The sequence below is a fragment of the Ctenopharyngodon idella genome, chromosome 23 (assembly GCF_019924925.1).
Source record: "Ctenopharyngodon idella isolate HZGC_01 chromosome 23, HZGC01, whole genome shotgun sequence".
NCBI lineage: Eukaryota > Metazoa > Chordata > Actinopteri > Cypriniformes > Xenocyprididae > Ctenopharyngodon > Ctenopharyngodon idella.
This window is the reverse complement of record NC_067242.1, coordinates 1372957-1398175: the sequence shown is the minus strand read 5'-3', so window position 1 is coordinate 1398175 and position 25219 is coordinate 1372957. Positions and strand designations below refer to the sequence as shown.

Here is a 25219-nt window from a genome sequence, read left to right as displayed (position 1 = left end):
ATAAGTTATAAATTAAAGTCATTGTTCTGGTAAATTATTATCCAAAACGCTGCTGCTACGGAACACGTCGAAACTGTTACTTTTCTCAGCGCTGTTGAAGATGGACCAATCACTGTTTAATTATTGCATGTTTGTCGGTTGTACTTCAGTTTATGACGTTTGTGGGCCAGTTCCCAAAATCTTTGGAACTTAAAAGATTATATTTTTTTGTATATAAACGTCCTCAACAATAAAAACATTATGAGATTTCTAAAACAGGGTTTTATTATGTCACTCTGTCCGGCAGAGGGCGCATTCTCTTCTTCCGTTCTTCTGCTCTGTTAAAGAGTAGCCAAAATCTTTGCCTGACTCGTTTTGCGGAAATTTAACAGTTATTTACTGGTGTAACGATAACATAAAAAGTATAACATTTATACAGTAAATATCAGCTCTTATACAATCGCGAATAAACATAAACATTCCTTTTTTCCAGTCGACAATTTATTTTTTAACACTTTTGGGCGGCTAAACCACCGCGTTTTAGGACCCAAATTTATGTGGCACATTTCAAATTTCAAAACAAACTCGTCCCGCTTGTCAACAGTGAGAACGGATGCGGTGGACTGAACTTTGTCCTGTTCAAACTAATACAGTTCGAATGTATGTAGCGTTTAAAAGCTTTTATGGTGATGTGTGTTTGATCTTCAACACAATAATCACCATAAAATTGTTTTATGAGGCGTCTGACTGCACGGTGAGACGACAACTGGTCTAGCTGGATTAAAATTGATATTTGAAGAGACAGCAGAGATGGAAGCTCATGGAACATCATCTGAAGGCTCACACAGCGCAGTGAAAGCTCCCTCCATCGAGGACTTTGTGCTGGTCAAACCCATCAGTCGAGGAGCCTTTGGGAAGGTTTATCTCGCCAGAAAGAAATGCAACTCCAAACTCTATGCAATCAAGGTATATAGATATTTCGTTATGTTCGTTATTTATTATTCAATATAACAATACATATTTATATTTCAAATATGCAATTACCATTTTAATTCATGATTATTTTGAGCATTTTATTATATTCGATCATTTGTCAAAATGAAAATGTATATTTACTCATTTGAAGTGATTCCTAAATTTGCTTTGAACAGGTAAACTTTATATTTGTTACTGTTTATCATTTCATATTTATGTATTTTTTTTAATGCATAAAACTAGCAAGACACTACAGGCAAGAAGTAACATGGCGCTTCAAATAACGATTGTATGATTTACATCATTACGCCAGCAGGTGGCGACAAGGGACTGTTAAAAATTTATTTGTCTTTGAATGTTAATTCAAACCGATTTTGATACTTAAACTTATCCGGAATCGTGCAGCTCTATATATATCCAACTAAACCGTGTCTCGAACAAGAACAAATGTAGGGCGGGGCTTGATTTTGTCTGTGGGGAATTGATTGGATGGTTGTGGTTTGCTATTGGTGGATCTCATGTGAGTGACAGGTTGCTCCGCCCTCGTCATCAGAGAAGAGATTCTGATTCAAGATCATGAGGGCACATGAATTAAAAAAATAATTATGATGTGCACGCATAAATCATTTGTAATAAATACTGCAGTGTTCCATAAAAAAACAATAATTGTAATCAATAAACTGGAGAAATATGGTATGGAAGAGGATTAGGGCCAAGCAATAATAAAAAAATAAAACCATCTCGAGCTTAAAGTCATTGTAATGTGAGATTAAACTTGTTCAATTTAGAGAAAAAAGTCGAAATACAATGTTGCAAATAAAATCATTAAATTTCGAGAAAAAAGTCAAATTGTTAAGAATAAACTCATTCAATTTTAAGAATAAAGTTGTTTTAAAAAAAAAAGTCAAAATAAAGTTGAATAAACTCACTAAATTTCGAGAATAAAGTCATTGTGTTTTGAGGAAAAAAACGTGATAAATTTCAAGAAAAAAGTCAAAATAAAATGTTAAGAATAAACTCATTCAATTTTGAGAATTAAGTCGTTATGTTTTGTTATATTTCTCTAAATTTAACTATTTTATTTTCTCGAAATACAACAACTTTATTCTCAATTTAGTGAGTTTATTCTTAACATTTTATTTTGGATTTTTTTCTTGAAATGTAACGAGTTTTTTAGTTTAAACACAACAACTTAATTCTCAATTTAGTGAGTTTATTCTCAACATTTAATTTCGACTTTTTTCTCAATTTAACGAGTTTTTTTTTTTTAAACAACTTTATTCTCAATTTAATGAGTTTATTCTCAACATTTGATTTCAACTTTTTTCTTGAATTTTAACAAGTTTTTTCTCAACACGACTTCATTCTCGAAATTTAATGATTTTATTCTCAACATTGTATTTCAATTTATTTATTTATTTTTTTTAAATTTAGCGAGTTTAATCTCGCATTATAATGACTTTAATTTCTAGATGGTTTTGTTATTATTTAGCCCTAATCCTCTTCTGTTAATATGGTGATATCTATTATTAGTTAATATTTTTTATTCTTCCCCGTTTTGAAATTGTTAGCATTGATTAACGAAACGCTGCTTTTGTCTGCAGGTGGTGAAGAAAGCAGACATGGTGGATAAGAACATGACTGACCAGATGAAAGCTGAGAGAGACGCTCTGGCTCTCAGTAAAAGTCCTTTCATCGTGCACCTGTTTTACTCTCTTCAGACCGCAACTAAAGTCTATCTGGTACGGATAAGGGTGAATCTGATGAGAATGTGTGCAGGTTACATTTCAAAAAAGAACTGAGGTGGAAAATGTTGAATAGTAATAAAAATAATGTCTAAAACAGGCTTCATGAACCTGTACATGTTTTATGAAGTTCACCTCAGCATTAATGTGAAGCTTTAGCTGGTTCATGCATGTTTGATACTTTGACAGGTGATGGAGTATCTGATTGGAGGAGATGTGAAATCACTTCTTCATATTTATGGGTACTTCGATGAGGACATGTCTCTGAAATACATCTCGGAGGTCGCGCTCGCTCTCGAATACCTTCACAGACACAGCATTATTCACAGGTATTTCTGAAACTTATTGAAATTGTGTGTCATTTTTTACAGTTTTGTTTGACTGACTTCCTTTTTTGTCATTTGATTCAGAGACTTAAAACCAGACAACATGCTCATCTCCAATGAGGGTCACATTAAGCTCACAGACTTTGGGCTCTCCAAGGTTAAACTTGACAGGGGTATGTTGTTTTTTTTAATTATTACTTTTTAAACATCCAAAATGCTAAAATATTATTGTGATATTAACACAGTTTTCCTTTCCCATCCCATCCAGAGCTCAACCTGATGGACATTTTAACCACACCTTCTTTAGTGAAACCTAAAAAAGACTATTTCAGAACACCTGGTCAAGTTCTGTCGCTGATAAGCTCTCTTGGTCTCGTGAGTAGATTTGCAGATTCATATAATTTGTATTATATCATATGTCTCAACAATAAGGTTTTTTTGCTTCTCATAACGAGTACTTGCTTACTCTTAGGGGTGTGCGATATCCCGATTTTTGATCATAGATTAAAATGTCTCCACGATCTGCTTTTGAAGAAATATCGTAGTATCGTGCTTCAGTACATTCTGTCAGTTGCAGTTCTGGCGCCTCCGTTCCAACATACTGAAAGACGCGCCGTACATTCACATCACATGTTTAAGCATAGGTAGGGTTACACTCACATGACATATGCGTATTTTAAATTAATATAGTAATTGGTATATACTTAGGATTATCATTAACTGACAGTTTGGGGAGACCCGATTTGTCATGACACCTGTTTAACATTTTATTTGCACGCTATTCTGACATGTGCTTTTCTGAGCGCATACACCTGAAGCGCGCACACTCTACTGTCAGACGGCGTGTGAGTACTGAACTATGTTATCTTTTGTGTCTTATTGCGCTTAAACTGTCAAATACACACAAGGTTTACATAAAGACAGTTGATTATGTCTTAAGTGAACGTAAACAGTTAGGAGAAAACCGGATGCGTGTCTGTATATTATGCTGCTCTCGGAATCATCATAAATACGAGTTTCTTTGGTAAAAAATTGTGGAAACTTGAATGTGATAAGATCGTAATCTCGACTTCAGAAGTGGGATTTATCAAATTTCCAATAGCATGTGAAGGCAGCATTAGATCTGCGCATGAGGTCTTAAAGTGACAGCAGCCTAATGTCGCTTGTCATTAATGTTGATTAAACAACAAAAGACAGAGAAAATCGCTTCATTAACTGCCTACTAACTTCAGTAGGTTTAATAGGAATTAGTGTATATATAATTTATACAATGAAGCCTAGTGTTTTATATTTTGCATTTAATTAAATTTCTTACTTGAATAGGGCTGTAATGATTCCCAGATTAAATTCGAGTACTCGATTTTAAAAAATCCTCGATTGCAATTTGCCCGTGTCGAGTAACCGGCAAAATACTGGAAGTGGTACATTCCACGGACGAGAATCCATGAACCGCATTATTAGACCGTTTTCTAAAGGCTGATTTATACGGCGTAGGCTGTTTGTACCACGCGTAGCCTACGACGTAGCCTGATGTGCGCTTCTTCAAAAATGTAACAACGCGTCTACGTGGACCGCAAGCGCTGTGATTGGTCTACTAGAACCCCTCCCTCAGGTCAAAAAACTGGCATGGAGCAATCGAAGAAGAGCGAGCGTTTTCAACTTCCATAGGAATGAAAAATCACTCTGTTTCAGGGGACACATGCAGTCAAACTGCAACAAAAGTCATTACCTATTTGCTGCTTCTATTTGTAAGCTTCTCTGACAACGTACATGACAAGCTGCTGCTTCTTCGGCTTTTGCCTTGATCCTCAACATGACCTGCCTCCTAGTGGTCTGCATGCACGTCGATGCGGACAACGACGCAGAAGTATAAATGAAAACAGACGCATAGCCTACGGCGCAGAGGCTCCGGCGTAGGTCCGACGCAGAAGTATAAATCAGCCTTAAGGCTGCACAATGTATTAACCATTTAAAGGGGTGGTATAATGCCACTTTTACAAGATGTAAATAAGTCTCTGGTGTCTCCAGAATGTGTCTGTGAAGTTTTAGCTCAAAATACCCCACAGATCATTTATTATAGCTTGTCAAATTTGTCAGTTTTTGAGGGTGAGCAAAAACGCTCTGTTTTTGTGTGTGTCCCTTTAAATGCAAATGAGCTGCTGCTCTCAAAAGGGGGCAGAGTTTCAGGAGCTCCTGTTAGCACTTAGCAGCGCCTCACATTACCTCATGCAGACTCACTGAAAATGTCAGAAACTGTTCAGCCTTTTATGTTCAAAATGGAGTCTGACAATGATTGAGACACTCAAGAAGAAGTGACAACGTTTTGAATGCAACAGGACGTTTCTGAATGGTTAGTTGATGAATTTATGTAGCTGATGTTGAGTTAACCATCTCAAAGTTATTGATTAGCATATTCTGTCATGAATCGCTCCTGTGGGAACTGTTGTAAGATCCTACAGAGCCAGAGAATATATGCTGCATGAAGATAGAACAGGTATAGTTTAGTTTAATTACGGTTATAACGTGTCATTTTGCCATCTTGCTTTTATGACATGCTATTGCATTTGTGTTACGTACTGTAATGCAGTAACGTGGCTTCACCCCCTTGTTCTCTTATGTAAATTCTAGGGTTAGTGATGTCACCAACCCGGGAAGAATCTCGTTGTAGTCCCTACCAGCCGTTTGTTGTAGTCCTTAAACAGAGAATTCTGTAAAAGAAAATATCTCTCTTTGCATTGAACTTTCAGCGCTGTAACTTTGCAGATGTTGTTTATGCTCAAACAGCAACATTACACACTAACTAAAGTTAAAAAAAGTGAAATCGCAATGAACCACCCCTTTATAAACCATAGAATAGTGCTATTGTGAATTCGCATAGGCTGCGATTCAATTAAATAAATTTATGCGCTGCAGATTTAAGATGTATATATATATATGCGCTTTAATTATTTACGTGCATACAGGTTACATGCGTCTCAGAGCTGCTCCACATGAACCGTTATCATTTACATGCACGTGGAGCGCGTCTCAAACTCCATCTCTGCATATGCTGTGAGTTTGGGTTGCTTATAACGTTCATCTGGGAACGCAATGTGTGCCATTTCATCAGATTTGTGAGGTAAATTATTTATAAACCTGTGAACTTTCCATCGCAATTTCAAAATAAGTTTAACTCTCGCTCTGAGTTTGCATGTTTTGATGTCCACATATTCAAGAAATTACAGTGGCTGTGGCATTTCCATCGTAAAGAAGTGATTAAAGATTAAGTAAAGTAAACATTTGAATTAAATGTTGTTTAGTCAGTATTAAACAAGGATTTAAACGACACTAGGTCGTTGGCGCCCTCTGCAAGGATTTGATGATTGTTTATATTATGCATTTAAACAGTGTTGTTTTATAAAACCATTTAATTACTTTTAAAACTTTATTTGAACCAAATATTATTGCCTCATTGTTGTTATATATGTATTTTAAGTCATTTTAAAGGCTTAGGTCTTTTCTTAGGTCTATTTTTATTACCACAAAAAATATCAAATTAATCGTCAAAATAACGACCGATTACTCGATTACCGAAATAAGTGTTAGTGACAGCCCTATACCAGAATACTACTGTTAAATACACCTGTGAAAAAATGCTATTTGTGTATTTTATTGTATTTGTAATGTGCATCTTTGTTCTTATTTTTAACAGCAAGGATAAATATTTTCATCTCCACTCACCCCTACTTTGGCCTAAATGGTCTGCGATTCTTTTTTCTTTTATATTTTATTACCTTGTAAGGTTAAAATTTTAAAATAGGGAAATTAGTTTGGCGGTACTGAATTTTTGAACTTTTTAATCATCAAAAAATCCCGAAAAAAAGATTAGCATTGTTTCCACAAAAATATTAAGCAGCACAACTGTTTTCACCATTGATAATAATAATATTTCTTGATCATCAAATCATCATATTAGAATGATTTCTGAAGGATCATGTGACACTGAAGACTGGAGTAATGATGCTGAAAATTCAGCTTTGATCACAGGAATAAATTACACTTTACTATATATCCACATAGAAAACATATTTTAAATTGTAATATTTTCCAAAATTACTGTATTTAATGTATCATTGATCAAGCCTTAGTGAGTATAAGAGAAAACAAAACAATTTTACTAACCCCAAACGTTTGAATGATGTTGTAAATACTTTTAAAATGAACTAGTGGTTGAATTGTCTGAACTTGTTGTTTTGAAGGAAGCCCTGTATGTTTAGGGTTCACCGGACCCTGTTCACACAGAATGTACGCTTGTTTAAAAACAGATGAAGTGCCACAGAACGCAGGAGTCTTGGTACATTTTTAAAACTTCACGCTGTCTAAATACATCGTTCACACCACAAGATATTGTAAATAGCAGTGAGATGCAACAACCACAGACATCCATCTGCATGTGTATGCTACAAAAAAAAGTAGCGCAAACTAAATATAAAGAATGTGCAGCCCTTCAAAAGACTGATTCCACAAATAAAGCAGCTAAATATCTGTGATCTTCAAGTACACTACTATCATAGTTTCTTGAAATATTGTTGAAAGTTGTTTATTACATGTTGGGCTGCTTTAGAGAAGAGGAAGAGTTGTTGTAGTAGAGTGTTGTCGTCATGCCGTCATTTTACGCCGGACTGCTTCACAAACGAGGGTCAAATCAACACTGGATTTGCACAAAGATTAACATGACGGCACATGCTAGTGGATGAGTTGAATCAACTCCACAGCAACTACATAAATTTATCCACTAACCATTCAGAAACGTCTAAAAGTTGTAACTTCTTCCTGAGTCTCTCCATCAGTGTCGACTCCGGTTTGAACAATGTAAGGCTGAACACCGTTACTGACAATCCTCATTTTGGCTGCGTGAGATTCTCCAGCTTTGTTGTTGTTGAGCGACCGAAGCGTGAGCTGTTAAAGCTCCGCCCTCTTCTGGAAAGGGGGCCGGGAGCAGCAGCTCATTTTCTTTTAAAGGGACACACACAAAAACACAGTGTTTTTGCTCACACCCAAATAGGGGCGAATGTTTCAAGCTATAATAAATGATCTGTGGGGCATTTTGAGTTGAAACTTCACTGACACATTCTGGGGACACCAGAGACTTGTATTACATCTTGTGAAAGAGTCCCCTTTAACTGGCACGGGTCGTTGATCATCCTTGTTGTTGAGCCTTGCTGTATATTTAAATCTAGAACATGTTTGAAACGGCTTGTATAATACATCCTATTTCAACTTGAAATGGCAGAATACCCCGGTGACAGAGGGCAAGCGTCACAGCAGCACAGTGTTGGGCAGTCCCATGTCCTGTGGGAAACTCAAGCAGAGGAATACTTCTCTGTGTTCACCTCTGCTGAAGAGACGAGTCGAGTACCTCAATTCCCCAGTACGCGCAAATCGAGCTTTAGGTAATGTTTAATGTTCATCTGGAGTCTGTCATTAGTGTTATTGAGAATGACATTTGTCATTTGTTTTTGCTGTAAATGAATAATGTGAAGCCTAACATGTGATATTCTCTAGGATCCAACAGTGTGTTCAGTCCCGGCCTGCTGGCTAGGAGTTTGACACCAAGGCTGATGAAATCGAGGAAGAGATTCGAGAGTGCTGGAAGCGCCCACTCATGCTATTTAGCATCCACTACTGATTCTGAAGACTGCGTCAGCCCAATGTGGGAAGATGAGCAGGTTTGTTTCAGCATCTCTGTTTTGGGAAGGGATGTTTGGTTCATAGCACACCGAGCAAAACTATATTGTCTGCATAAATATTGACAATATTATAATGGACAGTATGAAAAATGGATATTCATTTTGAGAGTTGCTAAATATTATATTTAACATCGTTATGTAATTAGATATTAACTTTAAGCAATTGATGCAAAAGATAATCAAAGTTAAAAATAGGAGAAATGAGCAGCACAATTAAATATTCAACATAAGAACAATACCGATACATTTAGAAAATCTTTATTACCGGTACCAGTATATTGTGAATGTGTAAAATAAATCTACTTAAATTATTGTATTATCACAAAAAAGTACAAAAAATGTGCAGTTAGTCTTCCTAATTTTTAAATTATTACAATATTCTAACAATTTTAATATATTTTTGGATTATATATCATATGTATTGTATGTAATACTTCAAATATTTTTTGTCCTTTTCTGAATTATGTTTAGAAAAAGGTTTAAATGGGCAAATAATCACTTATCAGGAATCGGTAACACTTTATTTTAGTGTCATTGTTACATGTTACATGGTTACTATTGTAATAACTATAAATTATGCATAATTACATGCAACTAACCTTAAACCAAACCTTAATCCTAATCCTATAGTAAGTAAGTACATGTAGTTACTTAATATTACTCAATACTTAAATGTATAATTAAAAGACACCTTAAAATAAAGTGTAACCTCACCTCAGGAATCTTATATTTGTGTTTTTTTGGTAATTACACATTTATTTGGCTTTTATCACTTGATAAATAATTATTTTTAAAAGAAGAGTTATGTGCACCAAGGTTGCATTTATTTAATCAAAAGTACAGTAATAACAGATATATGAAATATTGATATTGAAATAATTGAAAATAACTCTACTATTTGAAAATAAGAAAAGTTATTCCTGTGATGGCAAAGCTGAATTTTCAGCAGTCATTAGTCCAGTGTCACATGATCCTTCAGAAGTCATTCTAATAGCTGATTTGGTGCTCACAAAACATTTCTTAGTATTTATATACAATTATCAATGTTGAAAACCATGATAACAAATGTTCAGTTCAAAAGAACAGCATTATTTGAAGGAGAAATTCCTTGTAAAATTATAAATGTCTTACTTCTGATCAGTTTAATGAGTTCTTTCTAAATAAAAGTAGGGATGCACCGATAAGAAAATTTTGACCGATAACCGATAATTCTTTATTTTCCTTTTTGAAGTGATTTAAATCATATTTAAAGCAATTCAAAACCATAATGGCAGACAGTGTGCATCTGAAGTGTCTCATCTGAAGGAAATAATCCATTATTTATCGGCTTTAATATCTCAGCCAAATTTTCTTATCGGGCCGATAACGATAGCATTAAAAATGAACATATATGGCCGATGCCGATATGGTGGCCGATATATTGTGCATCCCTAAATAAAAGTATTAATTTCTTAAAAAAAAAAAAAAAAGAGAGGAAAAACATATAAACCCCAAATAAACCTTACAATATCATGCAATTCTAGAATTTACAAGATGGCGAGAACCTTCCTCAGGTAAACGGAAGAGAAGTGGGCAAAAGAATGTCAAGAAACCTTCCCTTGACACCTGTGGAAAGGAGGAAGATGTTTCCAGCACGAGCTCAGGATCACAGCAATGTTTTGACTTCGCTCAATAATCAAGTGAACAATAGCAGAAATATTAAAACAGATATTTCTGCAAAGAGGCTCCAGTTCAGTGCAACCGACCTCTGTGTCACTCCACTGGGTAAGGCTGTTCCCCATCAGTCAGTTGGGAACAGTCTTAAGAAACCAGAGCCGTCAATAGAGCCCAAATCCTCAGTAAAGAGAGCATTTGAAGAAGTAGAGAAAAGCCCAGAGCAGGCTGAGAGCCATTGCAAGAAAAACGACGCGATGTACAAAAGGTCCTTCCATATTCCTGAGGGAAACTCAACGGCCCACACAGGCTTGACAGGAATTTTCTCAATTGTGGGGCTTGATGATGTTAAAAGTGCACCGAAATGTCAACAGTTCGGTGAGAGAATGGGTCCAAAGCAATCTAGTCCCATAGCTGTGGCCAAAAATCTCTTCTGTGACCTTGAAGATCAAGGCGAGGGGATGGTTTTGCTTAAAGCAGAGACCAACTTGAGCTCCCCGACCTCACCTGGCGATGACCGAAATATCAGAAGAAGCCTTAGTTTAGACTCGGACGGCTCTGCCCATGAGATGTCACTGGTTGTTAACACGCCACAAAAATCAACGGACTTCAAACATGAGGCTTTGTCGTCCTCTTTCGAGGAGCTGGATGAAAACGAGATTTCCGTAGTCACACCGGCAGCTCGGCCCACAAAGCAAAGCAGCTCAAAGGAACATAGGAGTGAATCTGAGCGTTCTCTTCTTGACCATCCTCATGGGATGTCTGACAGCATGATCAAATCACCTGGCTTCCTCAAACCCAAGAACGTGGTTGCGTTTAGGAGCTACTGCAGCTCCATAAACCGGTCTTGTACATCACATCTCAGCCTAGCTTCTTTGGATGCCATGGAGATGTCTGCGTCAGCCTCCTTCCACAATGCCCAGTCTGTAGTGACTCCAGTTCAGAAGAAAAGGCCCAGTCTGAGCGGCTCACTGTACCAGGTGAGGAGCCTTTTGGAACTCGAACAAAACTGAAGAAAATGGATTTGAATTGAAATCGTTTTAGTGGACTAATGTTTTAAAATGAAATAATCATATTTTCTTTTTCTTTTGTAGACTCCACAGCAGATGGTTGTGTCTCACACTCCCTATAGGACACCAAAAAGTGTCCGTAGAGGTCCAGAACGTGTAGAAGGGGCTCCTATTTTGGGAACTCCTGACTACTTGGCACCGGAACTTTTATTAGGCAAACCTCATGGTAAGAGTTCTTTTGAGTGTTCAGGATGTGATATGTGTTTATCTTGTGCTGATATGTGCCTCAAATATTAGTTGTTAAAGGGGTCATGAATTGAGAAATCAAATTTTCCTTGAGCTTTTGACATATAATGGGTCATCATACTACAAGAATATCCTGTAAGTTTCAGAACTAAAAACTTCCTTGTTCCTTCCTTGCTTTTATTGAAACCGAACCCAGATAACGACTCTGGAATTTGCCTCTTTATTACGTCATAGAGAAGTGAAAGAAAACCTCTGCAGAAGATCAACGCCTACTTCTACATCGTTACTACTGTAGTAGTAGGCGGTAAATAACAGACGTGACGCTAACACTGGATCGAGCAACTAAGCGATAAACATGCCTTTGAAGAGTGCAAAATGTTGTCCAGTGCCAGGTTGGGAAAAAACCGAGTGGCAACCTTCCGGTTTCTCTCTTGAATCCAACACGGAAGTGACTGAAACTTCAGTTCATCGACTGGCCGCTAGAGGCAGGCTCCAAAATGGAGTCAATCCCATAGACCCCCCATGTTAAAATGCCCAACTTTACAGCCGGAAACATTTTTTACACCCTGGTATAGTGTTGTCAAAAGTACATAGTGTTGTTCAGTACCAAGTCGGTACTGAAATTTTGAAAATGTGACAATACCAGCATTTCTGTAGTACCGAGAATCCGGGTATATTCGGTACCCACTGATAGGGCTGTGCCAGTATTTACTTGAATATGACACGAGTGAAGCACAAAGCTTTGTTTACAAAAGAAATAATAGGTTAGCAATTAAATGTGACATCGCAGCCATGGAAACATTTTGGTTCATGCCGAATGAAAGAGATATGAGAGTCCATAAATTTAAGCTTTGTATTCTGTTTTGCGAATCACGATCTGGTCACCCGATTAGCAGAGAATTTAACAATAATCCATTAGTTATTCCACTGAACATGGAATCTCTGTTTCTTTTCCCAAATCTTCACTCACGCAGGGGATTATAACGTTTCTTCCTTTCGTTCGCTTTTAGGCCTATTATAGGCTATTCGCATTCTTTACTGTGGTAAAGTAGAAAAAACACAGTAGGACAGAAACCTTTTTGCTTGCACGTCAGTTTCTATTTAGCACAGTTTGTGCTTGTTATTAGACTTCATAAGGCGCGTCAAGTTTATTTGTATAGTGCTTTTCACACACGCTGGTAATTTTTACTTTTGCTGTCCCTGGCAGCGCAAAATCAAATATAGCCTGAATGTGTGAAGATAAAACTCGCTCTTCAGACCTTTTACAACAAGTGTCAGTTCCTTGTAACATCAGGAGATAAGATGACGATGGCTATATGACGCATCTTTGTGTAGAAATAATATTTAAATATAATAATATTTAAATAATATTTAACTTTCTTATTATGTTACCATTATTTACTGATATTTATTTCATAGTTTTACAGGCTGTAGTGTGTCGTTTCATTGAAGGAATAGCTAAAATAAACACGCACGTCTGTTGCAAAATGGATGTTTGAGCGTTTATTTTTTTCATATTTCAAATTTTATTTCATTGAGGTATATATACACACACAAACATACACACACGCTCCAAATATTTATATGTATGATTACCATATTTAATATGGTTTTAAAATAGGCTATATAAAATAGTTCCAACAGATTTTGCTGTGGTACCGAAATTGGTACCGAGAACCGTAAAATTTTTATGGTATTGGTACCGACTACTGGACTTTTGGTACCGTGACAACACTAGCCTGGTACAAAATTTTGTCCTTCATGACAACTGTGAGGGGGGGGTGAGGTTTTTTTTTTTTTTTTATAACTCATCTATTTAAATTATATTATATTATATATTAAGCCTTAAAGTTCTGCATAATTAAGGGTGTGGCATTTGAGTGACAGGTGGATTGCCGCTGCTGTCACTACTGGCCGTTTGTCTGCTGTCTGTTAGCCGTCACGTCCCACCTCTTTGCCCATTTTTGGTTATCCGGGAGTGACGCGCTGCCAAGATGGCGATTGGCCAGCTCCGCCCTCTTTGGGCTTCAAAACTGCTCTTCAGAAACCTACTGGTGACGTCACGGACACTACGTCCATTGTTTTATACAGAAAAAACACAGTAGTTGCATTGGATGCTGTGCCTTTACATATTGGATCTGGCAGGAACGGCGCAATACAATTATGTGATGAAAAAAGTTTTTACTGTGTCACCGTTGCTTTGTTACAGATTGTTCGATATGTATGATTATGAGCACGTCTAACCAAAATCACCAGTGACCAGTGATTTCTGATATGTACCGATTCATGTAGGCCTACAGTCAGATGTTTTTGTTTTAAAATCGTTTATTGTCAGTAAATCAAACCAGTGACTAAATGGTCAACTTCACATTGTTTCTCATAGTAGGATGAAAATAATCTGTTATTTAAAGTGCTATTAAATTATATATAGAAAGCGATTGAAGAATTTATAGAACGCTTCCTTTACAATCACTGGAGCTGTCAATCAAACTGCGCAAGGTTATCAGTGACTGAGTTCTGGACATGCGCCAAAAGGAAAAATGCCTTTTATTTCTAAATTATGACAATTTGATGTAAAAAATCATTCTAATATTATAAGTGCACCCCAGGAAACATTATAAAATAATAAAATAATGCAGTTCATGACCCTTTTTTAAATGATCATTTTCAACCATTATGGATTTTGCAATGGCTGAGAGAGCAGGGTGTCCAAAGGCCCGTATAATGCTGAAATATGAAATGATACAGTATGTTGAAAGCACATGTCTTTGAATTAAGCATCTGATACAGTGCACTTCCACAGTACATGTATATAGTTATATATATATTTTTTTTAAATACATTTGTAATTAACACTTGACCCTTCAACAGTGTTAATTACTGTTTAACCCACCCTTAAACAATATCACCAAACATGTCCCAAACCAATACCTGTATTCCACCTCAAAGTAAAATCGCTTTGCAATACATCATAAACAGAATAAGAACGTTGTACCTAACAATTCATTTTTTGTTACATTGTACAGGAACAAATCTTGTACTTTGCGTCATTAACAGATGTTATGTTTTAGTTTCAGGGTCTGTATGTTATGGTAAGTATGCTAAAAAGTATTTGGTTCAGATTCTAAGCCATGGAGATGTTAGTGCATGTGTTGGCAGCTTTCCTTTATTGCATTAGATAAGGATGTGGCTGACTAATTCCATTATGGGTCGCAGCTTTTGTGATTGGCGGCTCCTGATTCATTACCCTTAATGCTTCAGTAATGCTGTCTGTCTCAACTCTGTTGGGATGTTATGACGGTGCTTGGGAATTCTGGGGCATTCTACTAAAAAAACAAACAAATTCAATGTTAAAATATTTTCTGGCATCCCTTTTTATTGTGTATTCAAGTAAAAGTTATTTGTGGCTTGACTTTCTGAAAAGTGTGAACACTAACTTTGGTGCTTTTGAAACATTGCTCTCTTCGAGCGGACCAATATGTCAACTTCTAACTCAACCGAGGGTGTGAGTTTGGGGTAGGGCTACCTGTTTGGCTGAGTAATGGAAGACTGAGGGATGGTTTGGGAAAGTTTTGATGCAACAACTTGGTATATGCGTACAGCCAAACGTATAGCCTTTCAACGGCACTTGACACTTGTACATTTAGAAAGTTTAATCTTTGTCCAGAGTCTGCTGTTTCTCTTCAGATGTTATGAGTGATTAAAAAAAGTCTTTGTACTTGTTTAAACTAGAGTTGCGTTTATCTCTTAAAAGATAAAAACTCTAAAGTCAGAATAAAATGGAAGTTGCAATAGTCTTTTCTTCCCTATTGTGACATACACCGATCAGGCATAACATTATGAGCACTGACAGGTGAAGAGAATAACACTGATTATCTCTTCATCACGGCACCTGTTAGTGGGTGGATATATTAGGCAGCAAGTGAACATTTTGTCCTCAAAGTTGATGTGTTCGAAGCAGGAAAAATGGGCAAGCGTAAGGATTTGAGCGAGTTTGACAAGGACCAAATTGTGATGGCTAGATGACTGGGTCAGAGTATCTCCAAAACTGCAGCTCTTGTGGGGTGTTCCCGGTCTGCAGTGGTCAGTATCTATCAAAAATGCTCCAAGGAAGGAACAGTGGTGAACCGGAGACAGGGTCATGGGCGGCCAAGGCTCATTGATGCATGTGGGGAGCGAAGGCTGGCCTATGTGGTCCGATCAAGAAGTCTCAGGAAGTTAATGCTGGTTCTGATAGAAAGGTGTCAGAATACACAGTGCATCACAGTTTGTTGCATATGGGGCAGCAAAGACCAGTCAGTCATAGACCCTGCCACAAAGCAAAAATGGTTCAGGAATGGTTTGAGGAGCACAACAACGAGTTTGAGGTGTTGACTTGGCCTCCAAATTCCCCAGATCTCAATCCAATCGAGCATCTGTGGGATGTGCTGAACAAACAACTCCGATCCATGGAGGCTCCACCACACAACTTACAGGACTTACATGATCTGCTGTTAACATCTTGGTGTCAGATACCACAGCACACCTTCAGGGGTCTAGTTGAGTCCATGCCTCGACGGGTCAGGGCTGTTTTGGCAGTAATGGGGGGACCAGCACAATATTAGGAAGGTGGTCATAAAGTTATGCCACATCGGTGTATATCTGAGTGAAACGAATTGATTGGTTCATTTTGAGAAATAGCTCAGCAATTGGACAAGGATGAAACATTTAGTGTGCATGTGTTGACTGCCTCTGTGCATATTATCAAATGCATTAAAAAGCTATGCATTCAGCTGTAAAAATATGCTACGTTTTAAACTGAAGTGTACTTTAGGTTTAGCAATTTGAACAGACTGCGGCATGCCAGTTTGTCCTTGCCTTCACTGTTTGTCCTATGGACATAAAAGACAGGCAGCGGCTATTTGCACTAAGTGTAATTGGCAACAAAAAGAATTTTCTTTGCACTAATTGCAAAAAGCTCAGTCGCATCAAAAGCTAACACCACCCACCTTACTTATTATTACTCTTGCTATTACTTCATTACTTTTTTGCATTGAAGAAGGGATCTAGAGACTTGAGGTGGTGGACTCTTTTGACATGTCTTTTTGACCACCCAGAACACCCTAGCAACTGCATAGCAACACTCCGGCAACCACCCAGCTCATCCTGGGCAGTTGCTTTCCTAAAAATAGTTATTTCACAATTCTGTGTGGTGCTGCTGCTGGCACAGAAACTTCACCTTTTAGGCTTTAATTTAATCAGAGTTGAAGGTGTATATATGTCCTAAACACATTAAACATCCTCATTTCAGGCTACTGAGAACATTATTGAACATTTGATGACTGATTGTTACTCAGTTTTGTAATGTAACATTAGCTATCATGATACCCGAGTTCATGTCAAGCTGGTTTTGTGTTCTGCTGTTTCCTTTCCCCCTAAAAAATCAGCTTACGACCCCTGCTGTCACCGCTTTATAATAATGGTCACATGTCTAACACATTTTGAGCCATGCTGCATGTTTGCAGCAATAAACACTGTGCCTAAGTGGGTTTTTGTTGTTCTCCGACAGATTTCATGGTGGATTGGTGGGCGTTAGGTGTCTGTCTGTTCGAGTTCCTCACAGGAGTCCCGCCCTTCAACGATGAGACTCCACAGCTGGTGTTCCAGAACATTCTCAACAGAGGCAAGAGGGTCAATGATAAATACTAGGGGTGTGACGAGACCGTGAGCTCGAGATTGAGTTAACGAGAAAAAGATGAGACGAGATTTTTACACAGGATTTTCAAGAAATCCTCAATTATGAAATACTGACTGGCTTCTCTCCTGTATGATTTCATGAGAACTTTTGACCTTGATTCTACAAGATAAGACATTTGTCAGACTCTTAGACTCTGTTGTGCAACGAAACCTCTGCCATGGTCTTGTCAGTCATCCCGTCACGTGATCAGTGAACTCTGCAAAACGACAGTGGATGTGTAATGTAAACGTAGCAGTGGCATATTATATCCTAATTTCACCCTCACACTCCATCATGGCAATACCACAAGACTCATTTTAATCTCGTCACATTTTAATCTCGCGAGATCTCGTCACATCCCTAATAAATACACATCAAAAGTGATGAAAAGAAACTAAAACTAATTTACTCCTGGATCCAACAAATGGATCTCCTGGCTTGTTTTTCCTCAGCACTATGAGAAGAAAGCTGTGTTGACTGTTTCTGATCTTCATGTTCTTCTTTTAATGATGTGTTCAGATATACCGTGGCCAGATGGAGACGAGGAGTTAACCCAGAATGCAAGAAATGCCATTGAGATTCTCCTCACCATGGATACAAACAAGCGAGCTGGCTTTAAAGGTGAATCATGAATCATATATATATATATACTGTATCTGCTAAGGGATGTAACAAATCGTGTAAAAATGTATCATCTTTTATTGGAAAATTGAACAACATTTGGTCAAACTTTTGATAACTGAGAAGATGGTGTTCAAACTACATTTCATAAAAATCACCTGTCAAGTTTATATATATTACATCAACATATTAGGGCTGGACCCGAATATTCGATTATTTGAATATTCATTCGGTGGGTTGGTATTCGAAACGGTTCTTATTCGCACTTGAATGTTTACACTATAAAACTTTTTTACAATGATCTTATATAGCCTAGCCGTTTTTTAATAGGATGGACAGTTGAAGGAACCCAACCTTGTTTTTTAGAAAAATGTTAGGCTACCTTATTAAAAGTATTGCTCTTAACAGACCTGTGTTTTATATCACTAGTGCAGTGTCCGTTCTTGGAGCATATATGCCCTGCCCAGGGCTCGACAATAAGGACTGCCCGATGGCCCGGGGCCAGTGTGAACGACGCTCGGGACAGTTGACGCAACTGTCACTTGCCCGATCAGGGCCAGTGCTGTAGGGTGTGCGATATATATCGTCTATGATATCGTAATTGTTGATTTAACGATCTGAAATTATCGAGTATGTCCCTCACTTTACAAAAACCAAACAAAAACACACTCATTGAGTGCACTCATACCCTACATGACGTAGTCTAGTAGGTTAGACTAGTGCACGTGCATATTTAGTGTACGCTTTCACTGCGTGATTTAGTCTACTGAAAAGCCTTTAGAATGCCTCAGAATTCAAGATAAGGAGCAAAAATGCCCCTGTTTATTTTATATTTATATAATTTAATATAGTTAACCAATATTACACAAAGAGCGCTGTTTTTCTCCAAATATCAGCACGATTACAAATGTGATATTGATTTTGTACAGCATACAGTTTAATGAACAAGAACTTAATATCAAGTGACTTACATTTTAGACACCAAATCGCCTGTTTCGCTCTATTTCGCTAATGAAAATAGTTCCAAACAAAGTCCACACAGCATTGTTTTGTGTCTCAGAGCAACACTTCCTGAATGAATCAGTCGTTTGAATGAATCGGTTGAATCTCAGTGACTCGCTCAGTGATTCGCTGCCACCTACTGGCGGGTTTAATTTCACGTTTAAAGTGTCTTTTCATTTTTTAAATAATTTCAAATAACAGTATTTAATGTTTTATATTTTCAACATTTCAAAACATTATTTATGCATCTGTAACTGCTCTTGACTGATTAACTTTAATAAAGTTTAATTTATAGTTATATAGTTATACATTAGATACAATTTCTGTACCAGAAAATCTCCTGTTTAAACCTTCATGAAAAACTTCAAAAGCACTGTTTATTTCATTTATATGTTTGTTCTGTTGTATTTATTTGTGCTATTACTCGTAATTTGATTATTTGTTACTATTTTATTACTTACTGTTTATTTGTCTAACAATATTTAAAATTTAAGTGAGTTAATCTAGTAGCTTTTGGTGTCATAACCCTATTTATTAAGGTTACATGTATCAAAAACAATGAAAACGAGAACTAGGTTTTTTTTTATAGGCCCATTTTCTTGGGGCAAGTGAAAATCCTTAGCCTTGAGCCCTGCCTGCCCGCGTGAGGCACGCCGTTTTCAGCTAGTTTATTTTGCTGTTCTGTAGTTTATTAAAAGTTTATTAATTATTAACTGTCCGTCGCAAATGTTATGCCGTCCACAGTGTTACTTAATAAAGAAGATAACTTTAAATAAGCAACAGAAAAATGGAAATAACCCACATACGAGTCGCACATACAATGCAGACAGTTCAACCAGGAGCGCACAGCTCTTAAAGGGGCCACACCATATTTCTACTCGTTACACTGCCTTTATTAGAGAAGAATATGTTCAGCCCCCTCCCTGCGAAGCTTCGAATGTTCGGTGTTGATTACTACCGAAGCTTCGAAGCTCAAAAAAATGGTATTCAGACTAGCCCTACAACATATGAGTCAGATTGGAGGACTACAGAGACTCATCTCAAGATCACTCAGTTAACAGTTCATCTATTGCTAAAATTATGAAAAAAAAGACCAGACAAGAATAAAAAATGATTGAAAATATTCAAATCGGGAGTGTCAGAATCTTTCGTCCGTCAAACCCGACACGTTGAACGATGTCCACTAACCCGCCAATGTTTTTAAATTGGATTGGTGTTTATTCTCTCTGGCGTGCCGTGTGAAGTATTTCACTCAGTTCTCTGATCATTGTGATTCAATTTAAGCAAGTAAAGAACAAATTTATTATGCATGTTATCGTCTCTGACAGACAGCATGTTGAAGCTGCTCATGCCGCCATTTTCTCCTTCTTGGAAAGCAATAACAAAACACCCGGTAGTGTGTGTTTTCCAGGAAGTGTGTGAACTCGCTGCACCTCTGCTTCTCGTAAATACTACTGTGTGTTGTGCAGGTTATTTTTTGACAGACATCGATGTTGTGATATTCAAATGTGGATCGTAAGGTAGTGATTATTTTCTTAGCCAGCACATATTGAGTGAAGTGACTGATGCTCATGAGTGTGTCGATGTTTTTAGTTCTAGTATTCCAACCGACAGCCAGCCTAAGTTTTTGACAGACGTGATAACGTATACTAGTTTGGCATGTTTTCATGTATCTCGTGTCTTTCTGCAGAACTGAAGGATCATGCGTTCTTTGAGGGTGTGGACTGGGAAAACCTTCACCATCAGAGCATGCCCTTCATCCCTCAGCCCGATGATGAGACCGACACCTCGTACTTTGAGGCGAGAAACACAGCCCAACATCTCACTGTGTCAGGCTTCAGTCTGTAAACACACACACACACACACACACACACACACACACACTGTAGACTCGCACAGCTGTGTTGTAGAATCTCTGATGAATACACATCCCACAGTGCTCTTGTTTGTCCTTCTACCTTCTTTCTCAGTTATTCATATCAGATGTTTATGTTCTTGAAAATACAAATGCAGAATGATGAGACGTAAATGTAAATGTCGCAAAGCTTGTGGTTTAAAATCTTCAGTTATTTTTGTTTGGGAAAAAGTAATATATATTTTGCAACACTACTATTTGTACGGTCTCATTAGTGCACATTTAGATGAAGACTGCTGTTTTTAACTCATGTCTGACTGTAATTTTAACATGATAAATGTTTTAACTAGTCTACAGAGAGAATGATTCTGAACATGGTTGCTGCTTCGAAAACAATTTTTGTTCATGTGTAATTGTTTAATACCTACACAACACCTTTAAAACTATTTGTGGTTTATAACTAAAGTCACTTACCTATTTTTAAGATGATTCTGTTAAGTGTTTCAAGCTTAATAAAATAAAATATAACTGTTGTATTAATAAATGAGCATTATTTCTTCACTTTAAAGCTAAAGTCAGTGCTGTTTGTCAGATAGAAAGAAAAAAATTGGTCACTTCCACAAAAAAAAGAGATTTTTAAATATACGTAACCGTGGACATGAATAATCCTACAACATATGTGACCACGTTTATTAATTGGTTTGGTTCCCTCATTTTTGTGAAAGGGATATTCCACCAAAAAAAAAAGTTTACTTACCTTCATGCCAGATATGACTGAAATTCTTTCTTCAAATGATCACAAATGAAGATTTTTTTTTTCTTTGAATCTGTATAATACAAGTGTCATGGGATCCCTCAAAGTTGGAAAACAAGCACAAAACGAACACGATGGTAATCCATATGACCAAACACAGTTGATGAATCACTTCTGATGCGAAATAGTGTGAGAAAAATATTTCTTAATTCATGATGACAGATCTCTGTAGTATAGACTCCGTGAATATAATTATTATTATTATTTATTTATTTTTTGTCAAGGAGTTCTGGTAAAATTTTGTGAATCATGTTCGCGTGGGGGTCAAAAATTACCTCTTTCCCCCCCCCCAATTAAAACAATGTACTACATTTTAGTTTGATGTTTTTGATTTCATATTTTGTATTTTTAGGGTATTTAATGGTACTAAATTATATTTATGGAATACTTGCGATCCATTTATTACCTGTTAACCACTTTTTGAGCATAGACTTTAGGTTTGGTCTCATTTTAAAGAAGACACTTAGCTGATTATAGCTGAAATTAATGAATAAATAATTAACTATTAATATGTTTTACTCAAACTGAGAAAATCAAATCCATAAATCTAAACAAGTTGTGATCCAAATTTGAGGTTGACATCTCAAAAAATGAGCTTTCAGTAAGACTTAGTTTGGGTGCAGTACCAAACACTTCCACTAGATGAAATTAGCTTTCCAATCGTTTCCAGTGCGCACATTTTTGACCGGGATTCATGTCCATGATTTTTTTTTTTTTTTTTTTTTTGTTCACATAGCAAGTACTGAAACCTTTACGAAGTTTCGTACCATTCCGATGAAGTAAAACAATTCTAAATATTCTAAATATTGAAGTAAAAAAATTCTAAATAAAAATTCTCGATATTCTTTTGTCATGTCTGGGACTAATATATATATATATATATATATATATATATATAAAATGACTATATATAAAAATTTGGAAAACGTTCTAGCCTGAAATGGAAAATCATGTGATTTATTCTTGTAAAATGTTTGTGTCATTTACGCAGATGTTTTGTGAAGAATTTAGGACCAAGTTTTGTGTGCATCTTACTAGGTACGTTAGATTTATACAATACAACAAATACAAAATATACATTTAATAATGCAAGTGCAAATATAGTGCATTAAATACAGTGCAAGATGGGAATAAACACCATTCAGTTTTTCAAAAGCTTTTAATAATGCTTAAGTCTAACATATTGAATGACAGTGGTGAAACATGCGCCGATCATATTTGTATGCCGTTTTAATAGGAACATAGTCAGAACAAAAGCATCAAGAACCTCCTGCTCTACAGATGATTCAAAGTAGTGCAGACATGAATTATATATGCAAATGCTACATTACACTATAGTACAATTAAAATATAACTGTGTATATTTTTGCACATTTCTAATATACAGTTATTAAAGGAATTATTAACATTATTGACTATTTTACACAAACTACAATGAAACAAAACTTGTACTTCAGTTAAAAACAGTAAATGATTCATAATTATTAGTTTAGGTCTCTCAACATTAGATATTATGTCACTGTCTTCACATTCATCCAAAGTGCTTTACATTTCAGTCTGAACCCTGCGAACGGCGACTAAGGTTTATGATTTCTCATGCACACAGACCTTGTTGAGATATGCGTGTAAATGCGGCCAAATACAGCGGACCCAAAAACTATTTGCACACCTGAATCACACTAACACACGTCTGAACGTCACTGCGTCTGCAAACAAATCATGCTCTTCTCTAGACTTTTTTTGTGAAATGTTCTTAAAGTGTGCTTGTTATCTTTACTTAAAATAAATGATGCTTGCTTTAATATTCAGTATGTGATGCAGTGACGTTCAGAGATTTTAATATGTTAAGGTCAGATCTTTCAGGAATCATGATGGGATATTGAGCGAATGAAGAACATCTTCTGACCCTTTCTATAAGTTTGCAAAGCAAAGGGTCACTTAAATATGCATGATTGTTTATTACTATTTATGGCTTTGATCAGCACCACAGATCACTTGAGCAAATGCCAAGTATAGATATTAACATGTATATTAAAAATGTTCCTAGCTCTAACAAATTTGTGGGTCCTGATTTGTTCCCTATTACGCTTCAAAACCCTGCTAAACGTGCCGAGATGAAGAGAAATCACATGTGCGCTTCTCATCAGTGCTCTACTCTTTGCTACAGTATTAATGACAGTTAGCAGCTATGTGCACAACACTGATGATACATGTGACATGAAAGTTATAATAACTGGATTTTCATAACTACTATGAAAGATCATAATTCTACTTTTAATTACCCAAATCAGAGATTTCTCGCTTTGTAAGGTTTAATTAAAAAAAAAAAAAAAAGTACAAAAGAAATCTTGTGATAAGCTGCAATGCTGTACATTCACTCTGTCTTTCCGTGCACTAATTGTTAGAGTCATCATCATCATCATAGTGCAAAAGCAGGAGTCAGAGATCACGGGACAGGCAGAGAAACGCCCTCCTCCTCCTAAACGCGGGATACGCTCTCCTCTGGATCCAACCATCAGTTCCTTCCTTTCAGTTGATTCTTCTGCAACAACATGATCCAATCTTAAAGTCACCATGAAATCAAAATTGACCATTGATATTGCAGTATGTTTATAAATGATTTATCTGCGATTTTATTTTTCTTCTCTCCATGTTCCTTATAATCTTGAATCATAATAACTTCTCCTTCCTCTTGCAACAACATCTCTTCCCTAATGACATGTTTACTGGCATGAGGGCGGGGCAACCTGTCACTCACATGAGATTGACCAACAGCAAACCACAACCATTCAAACATCCAATCAACTCCCCATGGACATAATCAAGCCCCGCCCTACATCGCAACTTCTGTTTCATGCGCATCTTTACATGCAAATTTGGCAACTAAATAGGAAATGTGCGACAGTATTCATTATCGTTCACAAGTTTGGGGTCAGCAAGATTTTTTAAATGTTTTTGAAATAAATGTCTTCTGCTCACCAAGGCTGCATTTACTTCATTAAAAATACATTATAATATTGTGGAATATTATTCCAATGTAAATCAGCTGTTTTCTATGTAAATATATAGTAAAGTGTCATTTATTCCTGTGATCAAAGCTGAATTTTCAGTCTTCAGTGTCACATGATCCTTCAGAAATCATTCTAATATGATGATTTGCTGCGCAAGAAACATTATTCTTTCCCCACCAGCATTTAAAAAAAAAAAAAAAAAAAACGTTTCCAGCCACCGGCAGTATTTCTGATCATTTTCACAAAAAGAAAGAACAGAGCCCCTGCTGTTAAACAAACAAAAACAAAGCAAACAACAAAAATGTTTTATTCTAGATTCATGTATCTTTTTCTTCATCAACTTAAAAGCAACATTTTAACCCTTTATGACCTGAAGGCATTTTTAGAGTTATTTAGAGTTGTTTTTTTCTAAATGACAAACACAAAAGTAAAGACTCATAACTGCAAAAAAAAAAAAAAAAGTCAAAAGGTAGGTATCGTTTGATAGATAACTTTTTAATTTTTTAGAAAATATAAATTACAATACATTTAGACATT

General features: G+C 36.5%; 1 protein-coding gene across 1 annotated transcript; it reads left to right on the top strand.

Moving 5' to 3' along the window:
• The first annotated feature begins 335 nt into the window (after positions 1–335).
• Positions 336–21418, top strand: mastl (microtubule associated serine/threonine kinase-like). The gene is made up of 12 exons (XM_051882884.1): positions 336–945; positions 2559–2696; positions 2889–3028; positions 3110–3198; positions 3294–3400; positions 8298–8457; positions 8570–8733; positions 10278–11387; positions 11502–11643; positions 17212–17325; positions 17899–18000; positions 20693–21418. Exons 1-12 carry the CDS (start codon positions 790–792, stop codon positions 20848–20850), a joined length of 2580 nt encoding a protein of 859 aa, XP_051738844.1. The 5' UTR covers positions 336–789; the 3' UTR covers positions 20851–21418.
• The last annotated feature ends 3801 nt before the right edge of the window (positions 21419–25219 follow it).

Bases quoted from the DNA above. Each gene is read 5' to 3' on its own strand.
- mastl (XM_051882884.1), top strand. From the start codon at position 790: ATGGAAGCTCATGGAACATCATCTGAAGGCTCACACAGCGCAGTGAAA. The intron at 2,697-2,888 runs GTACGGATAAGG...ATACTTTGACAG, and splicing joins CCGCAACTAAAGTCTATCTG to GTGATGGAGTATCTGATTGG. The intron at 3,401-8,297 runs GTGAGTAGATTT...TTGAAATGGCAG, and splicing joins TGATAAGCTCTCTTGGTCTC to AATACCCCGGTGACAGAGGG.